The sequence below is a fragment of the Bufo bufo genome, chromosome 2 (assembly GCF_905171765.1).
Source record: "Bufo bufo chromosome 2, aBufBuf1.1, whole genome shotgun sequence".
NCBI classification, from domain to species: domain Eukaryota; kingdom Metazoa; phylum Chordata; class Amphibia; order Anura; family Bufonidae; genus Bufo; species Bufo bufo.
In genome coordinates this window covers 505,565,422-505,584,116 of record NC_053390.1, presented here as the reverse complement: position 1 = coordinate 505,584,116, position 18,695 = coordinate 505,565,422, and the positions used below count along the sequence as shown (strand labels likewise).

Here is an 18,695-nt window from a genome sequence, read left to right as displayed (position 1 = left end):
TCGCTGATGCAAAACAGGCCTACTTCTCATCTCTCATATCTTCCCTGTCACACAGCCCTAAACAACTTTTTGCACTTTTAACTCCCTTCTCCGTCCCCCAGCGCCCCCACCCTCTCCACTCTTCTCAGCTGAGGACTTTGCCAAATATTTCAAACAAAAGAGAGTCCACATCAGAGAAAGCTTTACTGCACAGTCCCCACAGACCCTCTACACAACTGCTCAGTCCTCTTCTCCCAAAACCCGCTTCTCCACTATTACAGAAGAAAAACTCTCCACTCTACTCTCCAAATCTCATCTGACCACCTGTGCACTTGACCCAATCCCATCCCACCTCATCCCTAACCTCACCACAGTGTTTATCCCAGCCCTAACTCATCTCTTCAACCTATCACTAAACTCTGGTGTCTTCCCCTCTGCTTTTAAACATGCTACCATTACACCCATCCTCAAAAAGCTTCACTTGACCCATCTTCCTTGTCCAGTTATCGCCCCATATCACTTCTTCCGTATGCCTCAAAGCTACTTGAACAACATGTCCATTCAGAACTGTCCTCCCACCTCTCCTCCTGCTCCCTCTTTGACCGCCTACAATCTGGCTTCCGACCCCACCACTCGACCGAGACTGCCCTTACCAAAGTCACCAATGACCTACTGACAGCCAAAACCAAGAAACAATACTCCTTCTCCTTGACCTGTCCTCTGCCTTCGACACTGTTGACCACTCCCTTCTGTTGCAAACTCTCTCATCTCTTGGCATCACTGACCTGGCCCTCTCCTGGATCACATCATACCTCACAGACGGATGTTTAGCGTCTCCCACTCCCGCACCACCTCCTCGTCTCATTCCCTCTCTGTTGGTGTCCTGCAAGGCTCTGTCCTAGGACCCCTGCTCTTCTTTATCTACACTTTTGGCCTGGGACAGCTCATAGAGTCCCATGGCTTTCAGTATCACTCCTACGCTGACGACACACATATCTACCTCTCTGGTCCAGACATCACCACCTTACTATCAAGAATCCCACAATGTCTATCTTCTATATCATCCTTCTTCGCCTCTCGCTTTCTTAAACTTAACATGGATAAGACAGAATTCATAATCTTTCCCCCATCTTGTTCAACCCCCCCAACAGACCTATCTATCATGATCAATGGCTGCACACTCTCCCCAGTCAACAAAGCCCGCTGCCTTGGAGTGACCTTGGATTCTGCCCTTTCCTTCCGACCGCACATCCAAGCCCTTTCCACCACCTGCCGCCTCCAACTCAAAAACATCTCCCGCATCCGTGCTTTCCTTAACTTTGAATCTGCGAAAATGCTTGTACATGCCCTCATTATCTCCCGCCTAGACTACTGCAACACTCTCCTCTGTGGCCTTCCATCTAGCACTCTCGCACCCCTCCAATCTATCCTCAACTCTGCTGCCCGACTAATCCACCTCTCACCCTATTATTCCTCTGCCTCTCCCCTCTGCCAATCCCTTCACTGGCTACCCATTGCCCAACGAATTCACTTCAAAGTACTAACAAATACATACAAGGCCGTCCATAACCTGTCCCCTCCCTACATCTCTGAGCTACTTTCCCGATACACCCCCACACGCACTCTCCGATCCTCACAAGACCTCCTTCTCTCCTCTCCTCTTATTGCCTCTTCCCACAATCGACTCCAAGATTTCTCCCGTACATCCCCCATACTCTGGAACGCGCTACCCCAACATATCAGACTCTCACCTACAGTGGAATCCTTCAAAAGAAACCTGAAAACCCACCTCTTCAGACAAGCCTACAACCCGTGACCCTGCTGCCTCTATACCGCCATGACCAACTTAACCCGCACCTACTGTGTCCTTCTCCCATACCATGTAGATTGTAAGCCCTCACGGGCAGGGCCCTCTCTCCTTCTGTACCAGTCTATAACTCGTCTTGTTCCTGCTTAGTGCAATTGTCTGTATTATGTATGTGCACCGCTTATCATATGTACAGCGCTATGGAATGAATGGCGCTTTAATAATAAATAATAATAATAATAATAATAATAATATGGTGCTGGCTCACACGCTGAGCTAGCTCCATGTATGGCTGGTGCCAGCTGTATAGTATAGCAGACATCTGCCGGCAGTGACCCAGGACTCTGATCCCAGTCATTTAACCCCTCAGATCCCACTGTCAGTTGTGACCGAGGCATCCTTGGTGGGCAGCCTGTCAGAATCCCATAGACTGCTATAGCATTCTTTTGAAGTCTATCATACAAGCAATCAGAAGCTCTCATGTGCGAGTAAAAAGCACAAAAATAAAAATTAAAACCACTCCATTCCTAATTTTACATCTAAAAATAAACAATAAAAAATAGACATAACAGGTATCGGTGTGTCCAAAAACTCCAATCTATTAAAATATCAAAATAGTATTCCTTCAGGGTAAAGACTGTAACGGAAAAAGTGATTCGCCATATTTTTGGTCACCTTGTCCTCCCAGAAAAATGTAATAAAAAGTGATTAAAAAGTCATACATACCCCAAAATGGGACCAATAAAAAGTACATTTCGTCCTGCCAAAAAACAAGACCCCACATAGCTCTGTAGATGGAAATCTAAAAACGTTATCAGTGTCTTCACGCACACGACTTTGTCTCTAATTCAGTATGCAAACAACGGATCTGCAAAACACAGATACCTACTGTGTGCATTCTGCATTTCTTTCCACTCCAGTCAATAGAAAGGACAATTTTTGTATGCAATACGGATCAGAATAGGACATGTTCTTTAATTTGGAATGTCCACATGAATTTGCAAAAAAAAGCATAGTGTGCATAGCTCCATAGAAATTAATGAGTCAGTGTGCTGTCCGCAAAAACAGAAGACACTGATGAAAATTTGGGTTGTGTGCATGACAGGGGAGACCTGACATATCCGCTTTAGATGGTTTGGGTCCATATCTGAGCCGCATTTATTACGGGTCGGATGCAGACCCATTTACTTCGGTGTGTGCTGTTCCATTCCATGTTGTAATGCCCTCTTTGTGCCCCCCTCACAGTAATACTCCCCATAGTGCATCCTTCACAGTAATAATGCCCCTTAATAGTAGTAATGCCCATTGTCCCCCTTCACAGTAAGGCTACTTTCACACCTGCGTTCGGTGCGAATCCGTCTTGTATCTGCACAGACGGATCCGCACCGATAATGCAAACGCTTGTATCCGTTCATAACGGTCCCATTTGCATTATTCATAAAAAAATAAGTCAATGGAGGACGGATCCGTTTTCAATTGCACCATATTGTGTCAGTGAAAACGGATCCGTCCCCATTGACTTACATTGCAAGTCAGGACGGATCCGTTTGGCTGCACATCGTCAGGCGGACACCAAAACGCTTCAAGCTGCGTTTTCGTGTCCGCCTCAAAAGCGGAATACAGGCGCAACAGAGACCAAAAGCAGCCAAATTGCTGCATTCTGAACGGATCCTTATCCATTCAGAATGCATTGCGGCTGAACTGATCCGTTTTGGGCCGCTTGTGAGAGCCCTGAAACAGATCTCACAAGCGGACCCAGAAACGCCAGTGTGAAAGTAGCCTTATAATGCCATTGTGCCCCTTAATATTAATAATGCCTATTGTGCCCCATTAATAGTAATAATGCCCATTGGGCCCCCTTCACAGTAATAATGCCCATTGTGCCCCCTTCACAGTAATAATGCCCTCTGCATCCCCTCCATAGTAGAAATCCCCATTGTGCCCCCTTAACAGTAGTAATACCCTCTGTGCTAGTAATGCCCATTGTGCCCCCTTCACAGTAATAATGCCCTCTGTGCCCCCTTCATAATAGTAATGACCTCTGTGCACTGTGCCCCCTCCATAGTAGGAATGCCCATTGTGTCCCCTTCACATTAGCAATGCCCATTGTGCCCCCTCCAGAGAAGAAATGCCCATTGTGCCCCCTCCAGAGAAGAAATGCCCATTGTGCCCCCTCCAGAGAAGAAATGCCCATTGTGTCCCCTTCATATTAGCAATGCTCTCTGTGCCCCCTCCAGAGTAGAAATGCCCATTGTTCCCCCTCCATAGTAGAAATGCCCATTGTGCCCCCTTCATATTAGCAATGCCCATTGTTCCCCTTCCAGAGAAGAAATGCCCATTGTGCCCCATTTACATTAGCAATGCCCATTGAGCCCCCTCTGTGTTATAAAAAAAACACAGTACCTACTCACCTTGTCCCGTTCCTAAAGCTCACAGTCCTCTCTCCCCTGCAGGCACAGATCGCTCTGCAGCACTGTATGGGCGGAGCTTATGCAGATTCCTGGGCTGCAGGCTCCGTCCACTGTGTCTACAGTGGGCAGTGCGATCCGTGCCTGCAGGCTGAATGGTGATAGTCTTCCTGCTTCACCATTCAGAGCCGCCGGCCTGAAGAAGGGGTGGAGCGCAGGGAGCAGAGCGGTGAGTGACAGGACCGCAGCTGCCTGCGCTCCAGCAATGAGTGCTTCTATCTGTATTGATGGAAACGCTCATTGCTTCTGGCACCCGGGGCGGACCCCCTTCCCCCATTCTTAGTACCCCACTGCTGCAGAGCGCTGCTTGAGGAGAAGGCAGAAGCGCTGATGAACTGCGCCTTCTCCTCGGCTCCCTCACTCTCACCAATAGCTAGGGACCCGACCTGCTCCAGACTCCTGCTACAGTACAGGGGCAGGAGCTGTCATCCTTCCCTGTGCAGCGCTCCCGGAAGAAACACAGATGATCGCACGATCAGCTGTGCTTCTGTCCAGCAGGATGGGGGCCGCAAACCTTGGCTCTGGGGGCCGCAGGTTGTGCACCCCTGGTGTAGATAGAGTCACAGCAGAACACTTGGAAATCCTTACGACTAGAGTTGGCTGTTATTCTGAATGTGTCATGAATAAATAATGGGTATTTTCCATTTTGATCAGAACTGTCTGTCTATTCCACTAGTAATTTCCTGAAATTTACTGTTTTAATAGGTTTGTGACACTACCTCTAAGCAGAAAGATGGGCCTCCGAGATAAATACAAAAGGAAACCGTCTGTTAAACCGGTTCTAGAAGAGTTTTATTTAAAAAAGGGAAAGCATCCATCAGAGGTATGTAAAATAGCATTGAACGTGATTCATTAGGAAGACTTCTGCTACAGCAACCAAAATCAGTAATAGGCCTCATGCACACGACCGTTGTTGTGTTCCGTTCCGCAAAATGGGGTTCCGTTGTTCCGTGATCCGTTTCCGTTTTTGTTTCCGTGTGTCTTCCTTTATTTTTGGAGGATCACCAGACATGAAGGAAAGTAAAAAAAAGTCTAAGTCAAGTTTGCCATGCAAATGATAGGAAACAAACGGACGCGGGTGACAATCTTGTGTGCCTCCACGTTTTTTCACGGTCCCATTGACTTGAATGGGTCCGCGAACTGTTTTCCTTGAAAAAAAATAGGACAGGTTATATTTTTTTGACGGACTGGAACCACGGATGCGGATGACAAACGGTGCATTAGCTGAGTTTTCAACGGACCCATTGAAAGTCAATGGGTCTGCAGAAAATCACGAAAAACTGAACAACGGATACGGAATAAAACAATGGTCGTGTGCATGAGGCCATAGACTGCAAGGAAGCCAAGCCAACTCACAGACAGGGAAACTGGTGAGGTATGTATAGACATGTAGATTCACAAAACTGCAGTCTACACAGAATTATGCTTAAGACCTCATGTACACAACCATGCCACTGTTTGTGCCCATATCACGGCTCACAAACAGTGGGTCCGAAATATACGGCACCATATCACGGATGCGGACTCATTAATTGAATAGGTTCACAATCTGGGCGATACGGTGTGGAACAGAGATCAGGCCAGCAATCCGGGCATTCCTAGGAACCCTTTGTAAAAGTGCAGCTGGTCATCCAACGAACATGCAAATGCTCGTTCATCTGGTGAAAGCATTCTACGGTCACCTAAATAATCGTCTCTGGGCAGCAAACGTGCTGTATAAATAGTGTTCTGCTGCCCAGAAACAAGCAAAAAAACAGGTTCGGGTCAGAAAGACAGAATCCATCCATTATACCTTATCTCTGTGAACTAGGCCTAATGATAGGTTTGCGTAGTTCCGAATTTTCCGCTGTGTATGTTGGCTTGGATTTTCCGCAAAATCCACAGTGAAAATGCACATTTCTGCACAACATGCCATGCAGTGTTTTCCACTACATATGGATCTTGTTTTGATGACGTGTGTAATCTCAGTCCACCTCATATTTTCAGAATGAAAGGCTCCTCTAGTCTAGAGATATGTGGTACTGACAGATACAAGATACAGTAGAAAGGGTCATTTTAGATCAATGGCAGACTGCCTAATATGTGCAGAATTGTGATTTATAGACATGCCTTTTGACTGGTTTGTTCCTGTAAGACAGGTTCACGCTGAGCAGTGTTGTGCACTTTCTAAAGTGATTGGGGGTCATTTATCAAAGACTGGTGTTTTATGGCGGTCTTTGATTGCTCCTGTGCTGCCGGAGGATGCACCTAATTTATGAGGAGGCGTGCCCCTCATCTTAAATTAGGCACATCCTTCAGCTCGTTTGAAATCCGCTGCAGTTCCTGACACGACTGGGCCATGTGGTCTTACCCTAAGGATATATCCACACGACATGGGTTATGGATTTTCTGCAGCAGAAAATATGCAGTTGCAAAGGCTAAAATCTGTGGCAGAAATGGGCAGCATTAATGAACATATTCCTGATTTAACCCTTTAAGGACCTCCGCCGTACATGTACGGCAGAAGTCCGGTCCCCAATCTTGGCTCCCTCTCGCAGCGGGCGCCATAGCCGCTGGGTTTCTGCTATTTTAAATATAAATATAAACCCTCATTCACACGCCAGTGTCTTAGCCAGTGTTTTCCATCAGTGATTGGAGCCAAAACCAGGATTGGAGCCTCCACAGACATGAGGTATAAGGTAAAGCTCTGCACCTGTTCTGTGTTTAGAGCCGCACCTGGTTTGGGCTCCAAATCACTGATAGAAATCACTGACCGAACTCTGACGTGTAAATAAGGCATAATACTGTATATGGAGTACATGCGGTGCATGAAGTTTATTATGTCATTATAGACACTTTTTCCAGCTACAGTTTTGAAAACACTTTTAGCCATTTGTATCACCTGTTTCATGTTATTTTCACAATCTCCTCAATGCATGCTGCAACATTCTAGATATTGTTCTAAAAAATTTAATGGAGTTTAACAATTCAACAGCCTGAAGTCCGCTACCTGTCAGCTGAGTGTAAAATGCAGATTCGCCAAGTTGAACATTGGTTCAGATGTAGAAGAGACCAAGACAGGCCAAGCGTAACCAAAAAATTCTCTGAATCCAGGTGAGAGAAAGCCTGAACCTAAAGGGTAACCTCTTCTTTAATTGGTAGATTACCATTTCTTGTCATATGACTAATGTACAACTGTATGTAAATCCAGCATGTCTTTACCAGTGTGTTCTCTCATACAGCTGCACCTCTTCTTCTGCTTCCTGCTTTACCTGTCATACCTGGTTTATAGTCACTACCACTAAATCTCCTGCAAAGATGTGGCACCAGCCAGCATGCCCTCTACCCTGTGTGTTCCCATTATGATGTCTCTGTTTATAGGGAGGGTGGGTAGTGACTTGTGCTACAGATTCATCCTGGGGATCTCCGCTCTACAGGGAGAACATAAGCAGTAACTTCAGTCCCTACAGGGTACTGGAATAAAGTCCAGTGTATGCAGCATATACAGGTGAAACTTAAAAAATTAGAATATCGAGCAAAAGTCCATTTATTTCAGTAATGCAAATTAAAAGGAATTGCAATAATGCAGCTTAAAATTAGAATTTGGTGAAAAGGTTCAATATTCTAGGCTCAAAGTGTGACACTCTAGTCAGCTAATTAATCCATACCCCCTGAGCAAAGGGTACCTCAAAATTGAGACTTTGGGGTTTCATAAGCTATAAGCCATAATCATCCAAATTATACCAAATAAAGGCTTGAAATATCTCGCTTTGCATGTAATCAGTCTATGGCCTCATGCACACGACCGTTGTGTGCATCCGTGGCCGTTGTGCCGTTTTCCGTTTTTTTTCGCGGACCCATTGACTTTCAATGGGTCCGTGGAAAAATCGGAAAATGCACCGTTTTGCAGCCGAGACCGTGATCCGTGTATCCTGTCCGTCAAAAAAATATGACCTGTCCTATTTTTTTGACGGACAACGGTTCACGGACCCATTCAAGTCAATGGGTCCGTGAAAGAACACGGATGCACACAAGATTGGCATCCGTGTCCGTGATCCGTGGCCGTAGGTTAGTTATTATACAGACGGATCCAAAGATCCGTCTGCATAAAAGCTTTTTCATAGCTGAGTTTTCACTTCGTGAAAACTCAGAACCGACAGTATATTCTAACACAGAGGCGTTCCCATGGTGATGGGGACGCTTCAGGTTAGAATATACTAAAAGAACTGTGTACATGACAGCCCCCCCCCCCCTGTAGTTAACACATTGGTGGCCAGTGCGGCCGGCCCCCCCCCTTCCCTCCCCTGTAGTTAACTCATTGGTGGCCAGTGGGCCCCCCTCCCTCCCCTGTAGTTAACTCATTGGTGGCCAGTGCGGCCGCCCCCCCCCCCCCTCCCTCCCCTGTAGTTAACTCGTTGGTGGCCAGTGTACCACACTCCGCTGCCACCAATGATAGGGGGGAGATTTTAATTAGGAGGGTGAGGGAGTGGAGAAGGCCCACTGGCCACCAACGAGTTAACTACAGGGGAGGGAGGAGGGGCCCACTGGCCACCAACGAGTTAACTACAGGGGAGGGAGGGGGGCCGGCCGCACTGGCCACCAATGAGTTAACTACAGGGGAGGGAGGGGGGCCCACTGGCCACCAACGAGTTAACTACAGGGGAGGGAGGGGGGCCCACTGGCCACCAACGAGTTAACTACAGGGGAGGGAGGGGGGCCGGCCGCACTGGCCACCAATGAGTTAACTACAGGGGAGGGAGGGGGGCCCACTGGCCACCAATGTGTTAACTACAGGGGGGGGGGCTGCCCCCTGCTGCCTGGCAGCACCTGCCAGGCAGCAGGGGGCAGTCATGTACACAGTTCTTTTAGTATATTCTAACCTGAAGCGTCCCCATCACCATGGGAACGCCTCTGTGTTAGAATATACTGTCGGATTTGAGTTTCACGATGTAACTCAAATCCGATGGTATATTCTAACATAGAGGCGTTCCCATGGTGATGGGGACGCTTCAAGTTAAAATATACCATCGGATTGGAGAAAACTCCGATCCGATGGTATATTAACTCCTGACTTTACATTGAAAGTCAATGGGGACGGATCCGTTTGAAATTGCACCATATTGTGTCAACGTCAAACGGATCCGTCCCCATTGACTTGCATTGTAATTCAGGACGGATCCGTTTGGCTCCGCACGGCCAGGCGGACACCAAAACGACAGTTTTTTCATGTCCGTGGATCCTCCAAAAATCAAGGAAGACCCACTGACGAAAAAACGGTCACGGATCACGGAACAACGGACCCCGTTTTTGCGGACCGTAAAAAAAAACGGTCGTGTGCATGAGGCCTATCTCATATGTTAGTTTCACCTTTTAAGTTCCATTAGGCTACTTTCACACTTGCTGCAGAGTGATCCCGCAAGCAGTTCCGTCGCCGGAACTGCCTGCCGGATCCGGCAAAATGTATGCCAACTGATTGCATTTGTAAGACTGATCAGGATCCTGATCAGTCTTAAAAATGCCTGATCAGTCAGAAAAATGCAATGAAATGCCGGATCCGTCTTTCCGGTGTCATCCGGCAAAACGGATCCAGCATTTTTTTTTTTACTTTTTTTTCGGTCTGCGCATATGCAGACCGGAAGGACGGGACTGACATTCCGGTATTCCGGCACTAATACATTCCTATGGAAAAAAATGACGGATCCGGCATTCAGGCAAGTCTTCAGTTTTTTGGGCCGGAGATAAAAACCGTAGCATGCTGCGGTTTTATCTTTTGTCTGATCAGTCAAAATAACATCCTAATGCATCCTGAACGGATGCATGGGGATATACCTGATCAGTTATTTTCCGGCATTGAGCCCTTTTGATGGAACTCAGTGGCGGAAAAGAAAAATGCTACTGTGAAAGTACCCTTAGGCCCCTTTCACACGGGCGAGATTTCCGCGCGGGTGCAATGTGTGAGGTGAACGCATTGCACCCGCACTGAATCCGGACCCATTCATTTCTATGGGGCTGTGCAGATGAGCTGTGATTTTCAAGCATCACTTGTGCGTTGTGTGAAAATCGCAGCATGTTCTATATTGTGCATTTTTCACGCAACACAGGCCCCATAGAAGTGAATGGGGCTGCGTGAAAATCGCAAGCATCCGCAAGCAAGTGCGCATGCGGTGTGATTTTCACGCACGGTTGCTAGGAGACGATCGGGATGGGGACCCGATCATTTTATTTTATTTTCCTTATAACATGGTTAAAAAGGGAAAATAATAGCATTCTGAATACAGAATGCATAGTACCATAGCGCTGGAGGGGTTAAAAAAAATTAAAAATAATTTAACTCTCCTTAATCCACTTGCTCGCGCAGCCCGGCTTCTCTTCTGTCTCCTTCTTTGCTGATTGCAGGAAAAGGACCTGTGGTGACGTCACATGATCCATCACCATGGTAAAAGATCATGTGATGGACCATGTGATGAGCGCAGTGACGTTATCAAAGGTCCTATTCCTCAAAGAAGAAGACAGAAGAGATGACGGCTGCGCGAACAAGTGGATTAAGGTGAGTTTAATTTTTTTTTTTTTTTTTAATTAACCCCTCCAGCCCTATTGTACTATGCATTCTGTATTAAGAATGCTATTATTTTCCCTTATAACTATGTTATAAGAGAAAATAATACAATCTACACAACACCTAACCCAAACCCAAACTTCTGTGAAGAAGTTCGGGTCTGGGTACCACATTCAGTTTTTTATCACACGCATGCAAAACACATTGCACTTGCGCGATAAAAACTGAACAACGGAATGCAATCGTAGTCAAAACTGACTGCAATTGGGTACCTACTCGCGCGGGTTTGCCGCAACGCATCCGGACCTTATTCCGACACGCTCGTCTGCAAGGGGCCTTACTGAAATAAATGAACTTTGCACGATATTCAAATTTTTCGAGTTTCACCTGTATACACAGGGTGTTATCTCTTCCTTGTCCACGCCAAAGAATTACAATGGTAGCAGAGCATGATTAAATTAAAGGGGTTTTCTGAGATTTTTATACTGATGACCTATCCTGATCGTTGGGTGTCCGACACCTGGGACCTCTGGCGATCAGCTGTTTGAGAAGGCAGTAGCACCGTGACCTCCTCTCAGGTTTTCCTAGGCCGAGTGACAACACGTTCATGTCTGTTATATATAACCAGGAATATATTTAATTTGTGTCCTTTATTTGATGAAAAAAGCTACTTCTCCCTGTCTTGAATGATCTTTCCCAGAGAAAAAGATACCGACTGAGTGAACCCATGTTTACTGTATAATTGGTTTTGGTATCAATTTGTAAATTTAAAGAAGTTATTTAACTGTAATTTGAATAAAATAAAAAAAGAAATTTCATTCTGTGCAGTTTAACTAAAATAAAAATAAACCATAAAAATGTTTATTCAAATAAAGTTATTAATAAACAACCCTATGTGTCCCAAAAAAACACAAATATTATTTTAGTAGCCAAGAAGTAAAAAAGTTAGGGTTGTTAAACCGCTTTCTGCACAAAATCCCAAAAAAGGGACTGGTTATTAAAGGGGGTGTCAGCACTTTTGATCATGCAAACTGTTCAGGGAGAGCAGTAGAAACATATTTTTGTGAAGCTTTTTTCATCAGGAGTAGTGTGAATTTGTGGTCAGGACCTAAACGAGTGGAAGATGCCCAACCACCACCCCCCTACCTAATTGGCCTGAGGTGTGCCTTGGCCTCACTAGGTCGGTATGCCTGAAAAAGGGGGCATACCCTGAATGTGATGGTTGAATGACTGAATGAAGAATGGGAATGGGTGGGCAGGGGACGTCCGAATGCCGACGTGCTGCCTGGGAGAGCCAGACTGCTTAAGACAGGTACTTGCCCCTCCCACAAATCCAGGCTAGCCTGCGGCCAGCCTTAACACTTGTGGTCAGGACCTAAACGAGTGGAAGATGCCCAACCACCACCCCCCTACCTAATTGGCTTGAGGTGTGCCTTGGCCTCACTAGGTCGGTATGCCTGAAAAAGGGGGCAAAACCCACCAGTGAGGGAAGGATTGGCCTGAGGTGCTACTCTGCCAATGTACTGAATGCTTGGACCAGCTCCGCTTGTGGCTCCGGGATATACCGTACAAAGCACCCCGAGCGCCAGCGCCCCAAGTGTTTAATGATATGCACAGGGACTCCATGCTTGGACGCTGCGGATGCCGCACCGATGCGGAAAGAATGCCCCGAGAATTGAGCCGGATTCAATCCTACACTGGTCAACAGGATGCGAATATGTTTGATGAACTGGCTGGACGTCAGTGGACCAACAGGGAATGGAAGTAATGGGTCGGTGGGGCTGTGAAGACTGAGGGCCAGCAAGAGGTTGTCCAAGACTGTCACTGGACACCATGCGTTTGTGGTCTGGAAGAACTTAACTACATGGCCGGGACCTACCTGCCTTGTTCTGTTGTGAGGCAACTGCAAATGAGTTACTGCCCATCCTGACTAAATCTCCCTTGCGGAGAGCCACCGCCCCTTGTCTGGCCTGTGTCACTTCACCTGGTCTTAAAACCCGTAAAACGCCAAGTACATCGCCGCCTTGATCACCAGGCTGGGAAGGACTCCGAATGGTGACAATGTGAGAACTTCCGACAGGCTATGAAACGTGTCCCCCTTAATAGGTCGACGGACCAACTTGACCGTGACCTGGCTTTTTTGAATGCCTCTGAGGATGGCCTTGATCGGGTGAGCTGAAAATATAGAGGGTCTGTCTGGCTCTTGAAGTGCCAAAAAAATGCTGCACCCCAGCCAAATATAGCCTAATGGTGTTGTAGGATAAAGCCAATACCGAATGACAATAAGACACGAAAGCCACCATATACTTGACCTGACCTGTGTCACCTCTAGGATATGCCAACTTAAAGTTCGAAAAAACCACCCACGCTCGGCGGTACGACCGCAACGTACTGGCCGACAAAGACTTGGTAATGAGTGAACTGGCGACCCCTATCAGAGAGTCTAATCCAAGACCAGCAGCCGCCAGTCCGGTACCGGGGTGCCCACTGAGTCTGCTTCTGGGTTCTGTAAGAAAAAGCGAGAAAATCAAAACGAGATAAAGCATCAGCTGCAACGTTGCTGACCCCGTCCAAAAACAGGGCATGAAAATGAAACCCCTGTTCCAGAGCTATCCAGGTCAATCTACGCATGAAAGACATGATGAGTAACGATTTAGATCTGCCCTTGTTAATGATCTCTGCGGTCGCCATGTTGTCAGTGTGGAAAACCACCGTGTGACCCGACCACCTATGCCCCCAGACTATAGCAGCTGCTACGATAGGATAGATCTCGAACAATGCCGACATCTGAGAAAACCCCGGCAACTGTAGCACGTGTGTGGGCCATGAGCCGGCGCACCAATGTGAGCCAAATATGGCCGCGAAACCTACCGAGGCAGCCGCGTCTGAAAATACGTGTGGAGAATCAGAAGTGGCCCTCGGAATAACCATGGAAATGCGGTTCCACCCACTGAGAAACCTGTCCCACATGAACAGATCTGCTCGGGCGTTCGCATTAAGATGCACTGATGCGTCCAAATAACTGGTCTGTTGTAATAAGACTAGCAATCTTGAAATGAATGATCTACCCTGAGGAATGATCCTCATGGCAAAGTATAACATGCCCAACAGAGACTGCAATTCTCTCTTGGTGCAAACCTGAGACATGAGCAAGGAACGGACACCTGATTTGATTCTGTCGAGTTTGTCTTGTGGCAGACTGGCTGACATGGCACGTGAATCCAGAGAGATCCCCAAGAACGTGACAACCTGCGCAGGCCCTTCTGTTTTGTGTTCGGCCACTGGAATGTTTAACTCCTTGAAGACCTGCAAGTCAACAGGTGCCTGTGAGGGTTCTTCGATCAACAGAAAATCATCCAGGTAGTGAATGACATTCTGGCAACCCTGTTCCAACAAAATCCATTCCAGTGCCTGCGCTAACCTGTCAACAGACTGGGGCTGCTCTAGGAACCAACGTCAACTTGGTGGCGAATAGTACGCATCTCTCCATTTGATACCATGCCACTGCCAGAGAGATGGGCTAATGGGCAGCAGTTTGAACGCATCAGAGACATCTGCTTTGGACAGCCAAGCCCCCATGCCTGTCTGAAGAATGACCTGGATAGCCTGGTCTACGGAAGTATACTTCAAGGAAAATTCCTCGGACGGAATCAACGAGTTGAGACTAGGAACGTGGGAAGAATGTGTAGCAGACAAATCATGAATCAAACAAAATTTATTGGAATATTTTCCCTGCACCACCCCCACCGGGCTCACCCTCCAAGTGCAGAAAGGAGGGGACTGGAAAGGACCAATGATGAAACCCTTGTCCAGCTCAACTGCCAAGAGTGAATCCACCAGACCAGCATGTTTAGAAGCCGACTGCAAGTTGGGGCATTCATGAGTCTGCTGGGGCAGGTTGATGAGCCCAGTGTGAAACCCCCGTGAAAAGCCTTCCACCAGGAATGTACGGAACGGCTGAACCGGATGAAGCTGCAGCAGCTGGTCTAGTACCTCCACATTCACCCGGCTCAGTCACGCCGGCTTCAATGTGCAGACCGTGACCGGATGTGCCCTAAAACATGTGGCACAGACATGCAGGAGCCTGCACTGGCTGAAGTTGCAGATGGCGTAGACCACTGCAAACAACACAACAACACCACAAAACAACAACAATAAAAAACAAACAAAAAAAACAACCTGTTAACCCTACGACCTGCTGCCCGTAAGCTGACAAACAAAATGACGGAATCTAAGCCCCTCCCCTCCCCCCCCCCCAGCAGCGTGAAACGATTGAACGAAAAGCCTTCGAGGCTGACAGGGAGTATGATAGTCGTTTCCACTGACGTATGAAGCGAGCCCGAGTTTGTGTGAATCTGTGACGTGGCAGATTAATTAAAAACGACTACCGCGGGCTAAAGAACCTACAGACGTGGTAGGTGATGTATGTAAGTATAGGATTTGTGGAAAACAGACCGTATGACGTATGACACTAGTCTACGAGATGAAATGGGGTGTGTATGTCGTGCGAGCGTGTAGCTGTATTGGTGGATGTACCTATGCTAGAGGTGTATGGATGAAGCTTGATGGATAAAGTTTTTTTTGTTTTTTTTTAATTTATTTAACAATCCACTTGTACCCTTTTTTTTTTTCTTTATTTGAACAACCCACTCTTTTTTTTTTTTTACTTTATTTAACAATCCACTTGTACCCTTTTTTTTTTTTTTTTTTTTTCATCAAACTGCCTGATGTGCGAACTATGTGTCTAAGGTATGTATGTAGTGTATGTGATGAGTGTCAAACATGTGCACAAGCAGCAACTTTGTAAGTAAGCAGCGTGAAACGATTGAACGAAAAGCCTGCGAGGCTGACAGGGAGTATGATAGTTGTTTCCACTGACGTATGAAGCGAGCCCGAGTTTGTGTGAATCTGTGACGTGGCAGATTAATTAAAAACGAATACTGCGGGCTAAAGAACCTACAGACGTGGTAGGTGATGTATGTAAGTATAGGATTTGTGGAAAACAGACCGTATGACACTAGTCTACGAGATGAAACGGGGTGTGTATGTCGTGCGAGCGTGTAGCTGTATTGGCGGATGAACCTATGCTAGAGGTGTATGGATGAAGCTTGGTGGATAAAGTTTTTTTTTTTTTTTTTTAACTTTATTTAACAATCCACTTGTACCCTTTTTTTTTTTTTTTTTCGTCAAACTGCCTGATGTGCGAACTATGTGTCTAAGGTATGTATGTAGTGTATGTGATGAGTGTCAAACATGTGCACAAGCAGCAACTTTGTAAGTAATCAACTCAGTAATGGCACCAGGACCCAGCTGCCAGAGTTTAACCTGCTGAGCCCGGATGACTCGCAGCCCCTGTATGAACTTAGATACAGGTTATGCTGAGACAGGCAATGAGCTCCAACTATGTGACAATGCTGCCCATTGGTGCCAAAACTTGAATTGCATGTGCCTGAACGCAGTGAGGAGAAGCGATCCTCCGGCACACTTCCCCCTCTCTACACACCCTCCTACCCTCCTCCACGTTGCCACGCTCCCCAAACAAACCAGTTATCTTGGAAAACGACCTGAACAGCTTGCAGACTGAAGGGAAAGGTACACCCGGCTTCTCTGAGATCCGACTCTTGCAGGACGCTTGCTGATGACGTCACACCCGGAAGTAGCAGACGTCCGAATGCCGACGTGCTGCCTGGGAGAGCCAGACTGCTTAAGACAGGTACCGGCCCCTCCCACAAATCCAGGCTAGCCTGCGGCCAGCCTTAACACATGTCGTTTAATTCTGCCAGGTTCTGCTTCACAAGTGTCTGCCAGGTTCTTGTCACGCCGGTGACAGGTTTGAGAAGGTCTGAAAGATTATCTGCACATTAGTCATCTGACAGCCTCTTTTGGTTTCACTTTGTCTGTGTGTTGCTGGTATGTCCACACCCCCTGTTCAGGTGTGGATCATGTGACCTTCACCTCCCCCTATTTAGTCTGACTTTACCCATCACTTCTTGCTCTGGATAGCTTCATTTGGTTTTTGGAAGAGCTGGAGTGTGGTTCGTGGTGAAGTCCTGTTCGTCCATCGTCCATCATCCATCAGCCTCAGAAGTTAAGTGTTCCGCTTGTTGTGTTTTGTATTCCCCCTACCTTTGTTTTTTACTAGGCCTAAGCGAGACGCTGGTTCCTTCACCAGGGAAGGACTGGGTTGTCTCTGCCCTGTCATTATTGTTAGGGCATCTGAGGGCCACCAGGGTTTTCTGTGTATGGGCATCTCTACCATCGAGAGGTGCCCATACGGATAGGAGTTAAGGCCAGGAGCAGGGTTTTATAGGTGGTGACCCTTTTCCTTCCCTAGTCAATGAGGTCCCCTCCTGACCATTGTGTCTATGGACCATGGGGCTTCCATAAAGCAATTCCTAATGCTTTCTAAATGCTTTTAAGCTCAGGCGAGATGGTCACCTCCTATAATCATGTCCAGAAAACAGAATATATAAATCTGCGATCAGAAAATAAAAACTTCTTGTTGTCTTTTGGGGTTCTCCCCTACAACATCCATGATATTATCAAGAGCCAATACCGCCATTTTTTTGTTCTGATCTGTGCAGCTATGGATGCTATGACTGCACTGGTCAAACAGCTGCAAAATTTGACTTTGGAGGTAGCAGACCTCCGTGCGATGGTTTTGCAGATTCAGAGTCCACAGGCTGCTGGTTCCGGTGGTGGGTTCCAGGCCTGCCCTGAACCGAAGGTAGCTCTCCCGGATCACCGTCCCTCCGGTCGGTAGATGAATTCTTTAGAGCCTTGGGTCTTATCTATGATGACCCGGATCGGATCTCTCAGGCTGAGACCAAGTTACGGGGTTTGCGGCAGGGAGAACGTTCTGCGGAGACCTATTGCTCAGAATTTAGGAGATGGGCTACGGATACAAAGTGGAACGATTCTGCTCTCTGTAGCCAATTCTGCCAGGGTCTCTCTGAGAGACTGCAGGACGCATTGGCTTTTCATGAAAATCCTGAGTCATTGGAAGCAGCTATGTCTCTTGCTGTACGTCTTTATAGACGCCTGAGGGAGAGATCTAGGGGTCCTCACCTTCAGGATGTACTGTCCAATAAGGGTACTGCTTAAAGAAAAAGTATGGTACCCTGAGACCATGTCTGGACTTCCGTGAGCTCAATCGCATTACCGTCCGTGATCCTTACCCCCTTCCTTTGATTCCGGATTTGTTTACTCAGATTGTCGGTGCCAAGGTGTTCTCTAAATTGGATCTGAGGGGGGCATATAATCTGGTAAAGATCAAGGAGGGGGATGAGTGGAAGACCGCATTTAATACCCCTGAGGGTCATTTTGAAAACTTGGTCATGCCCTTTGGGTTAACCAATGCTCCTGCGGTTTTTCAACACTTTGTTAATGACATCTTTCATCATCTGGTGGGGAGGTTTGTCGTTGTATACCTTGATGACATACTAATTTATTTGCCTAATATGGAGACTCATCAGGATCATGTGAGACAGGTGTTACAGATCCTAAGAGAGAATAAGTTGTATGCTAAGATGGAAAAGTGTGTATTTGCTGTACAGGAAGTGCAATTTCTGGGTTACCTGCTCTCATCCTCAGGTCTTCGTATGGATCCCGAGAAGGTCCGTGCCGTGTTGGACTGGGATCGACCCGAAAATCTGAAAGCGCTTATGGTTTTTGGGGTTTACCAACTACTACCGTAAATTTATCTTGAACTATTCATCGGTGGTTAAACCTTTAACAGACATGACTAGGAAGGGTGCTGATATTTCTATCTGGTCTGATGCGGCATTATAGGCCTTTTCTGCTGTGAAAGAATGTTTTTGCTTCGGCCCCTATTCTGGTGCAACCGGACGTGTTGTTGAGGTTGACGCGTCTGAGGTTGGGGTAGGAGCAATATTGTCGCAGGGTC

At 46.9% G+C, this 18,695-nt stretch overlaps 1 protein-coding gene across 1 annotated transcript in view; it reads left to right on the top strand.

The window, feature by feature from the left end:
• LOC120989619 (ceramide synthase 4-like) overlaps positions 1–18,695 on the top strand; it is a 207,434-nt gene that overhangs the window by 61,325 nt on the left and 127,414 nt on the right. The window contains exons 3-4 of the mRNA XM_040417835.1: positions 4,960–5,077; positions 7,229–7,347. Coding sequence (XP_040273769.1) covers positions 4,960–5,077; positions 7,229–7,347 — 237 coding nt within the window. The remainder of the gene's footprint in view (positions 1–4,959; positions 5,078–7,228; positions 7,348–18,695) is intronic.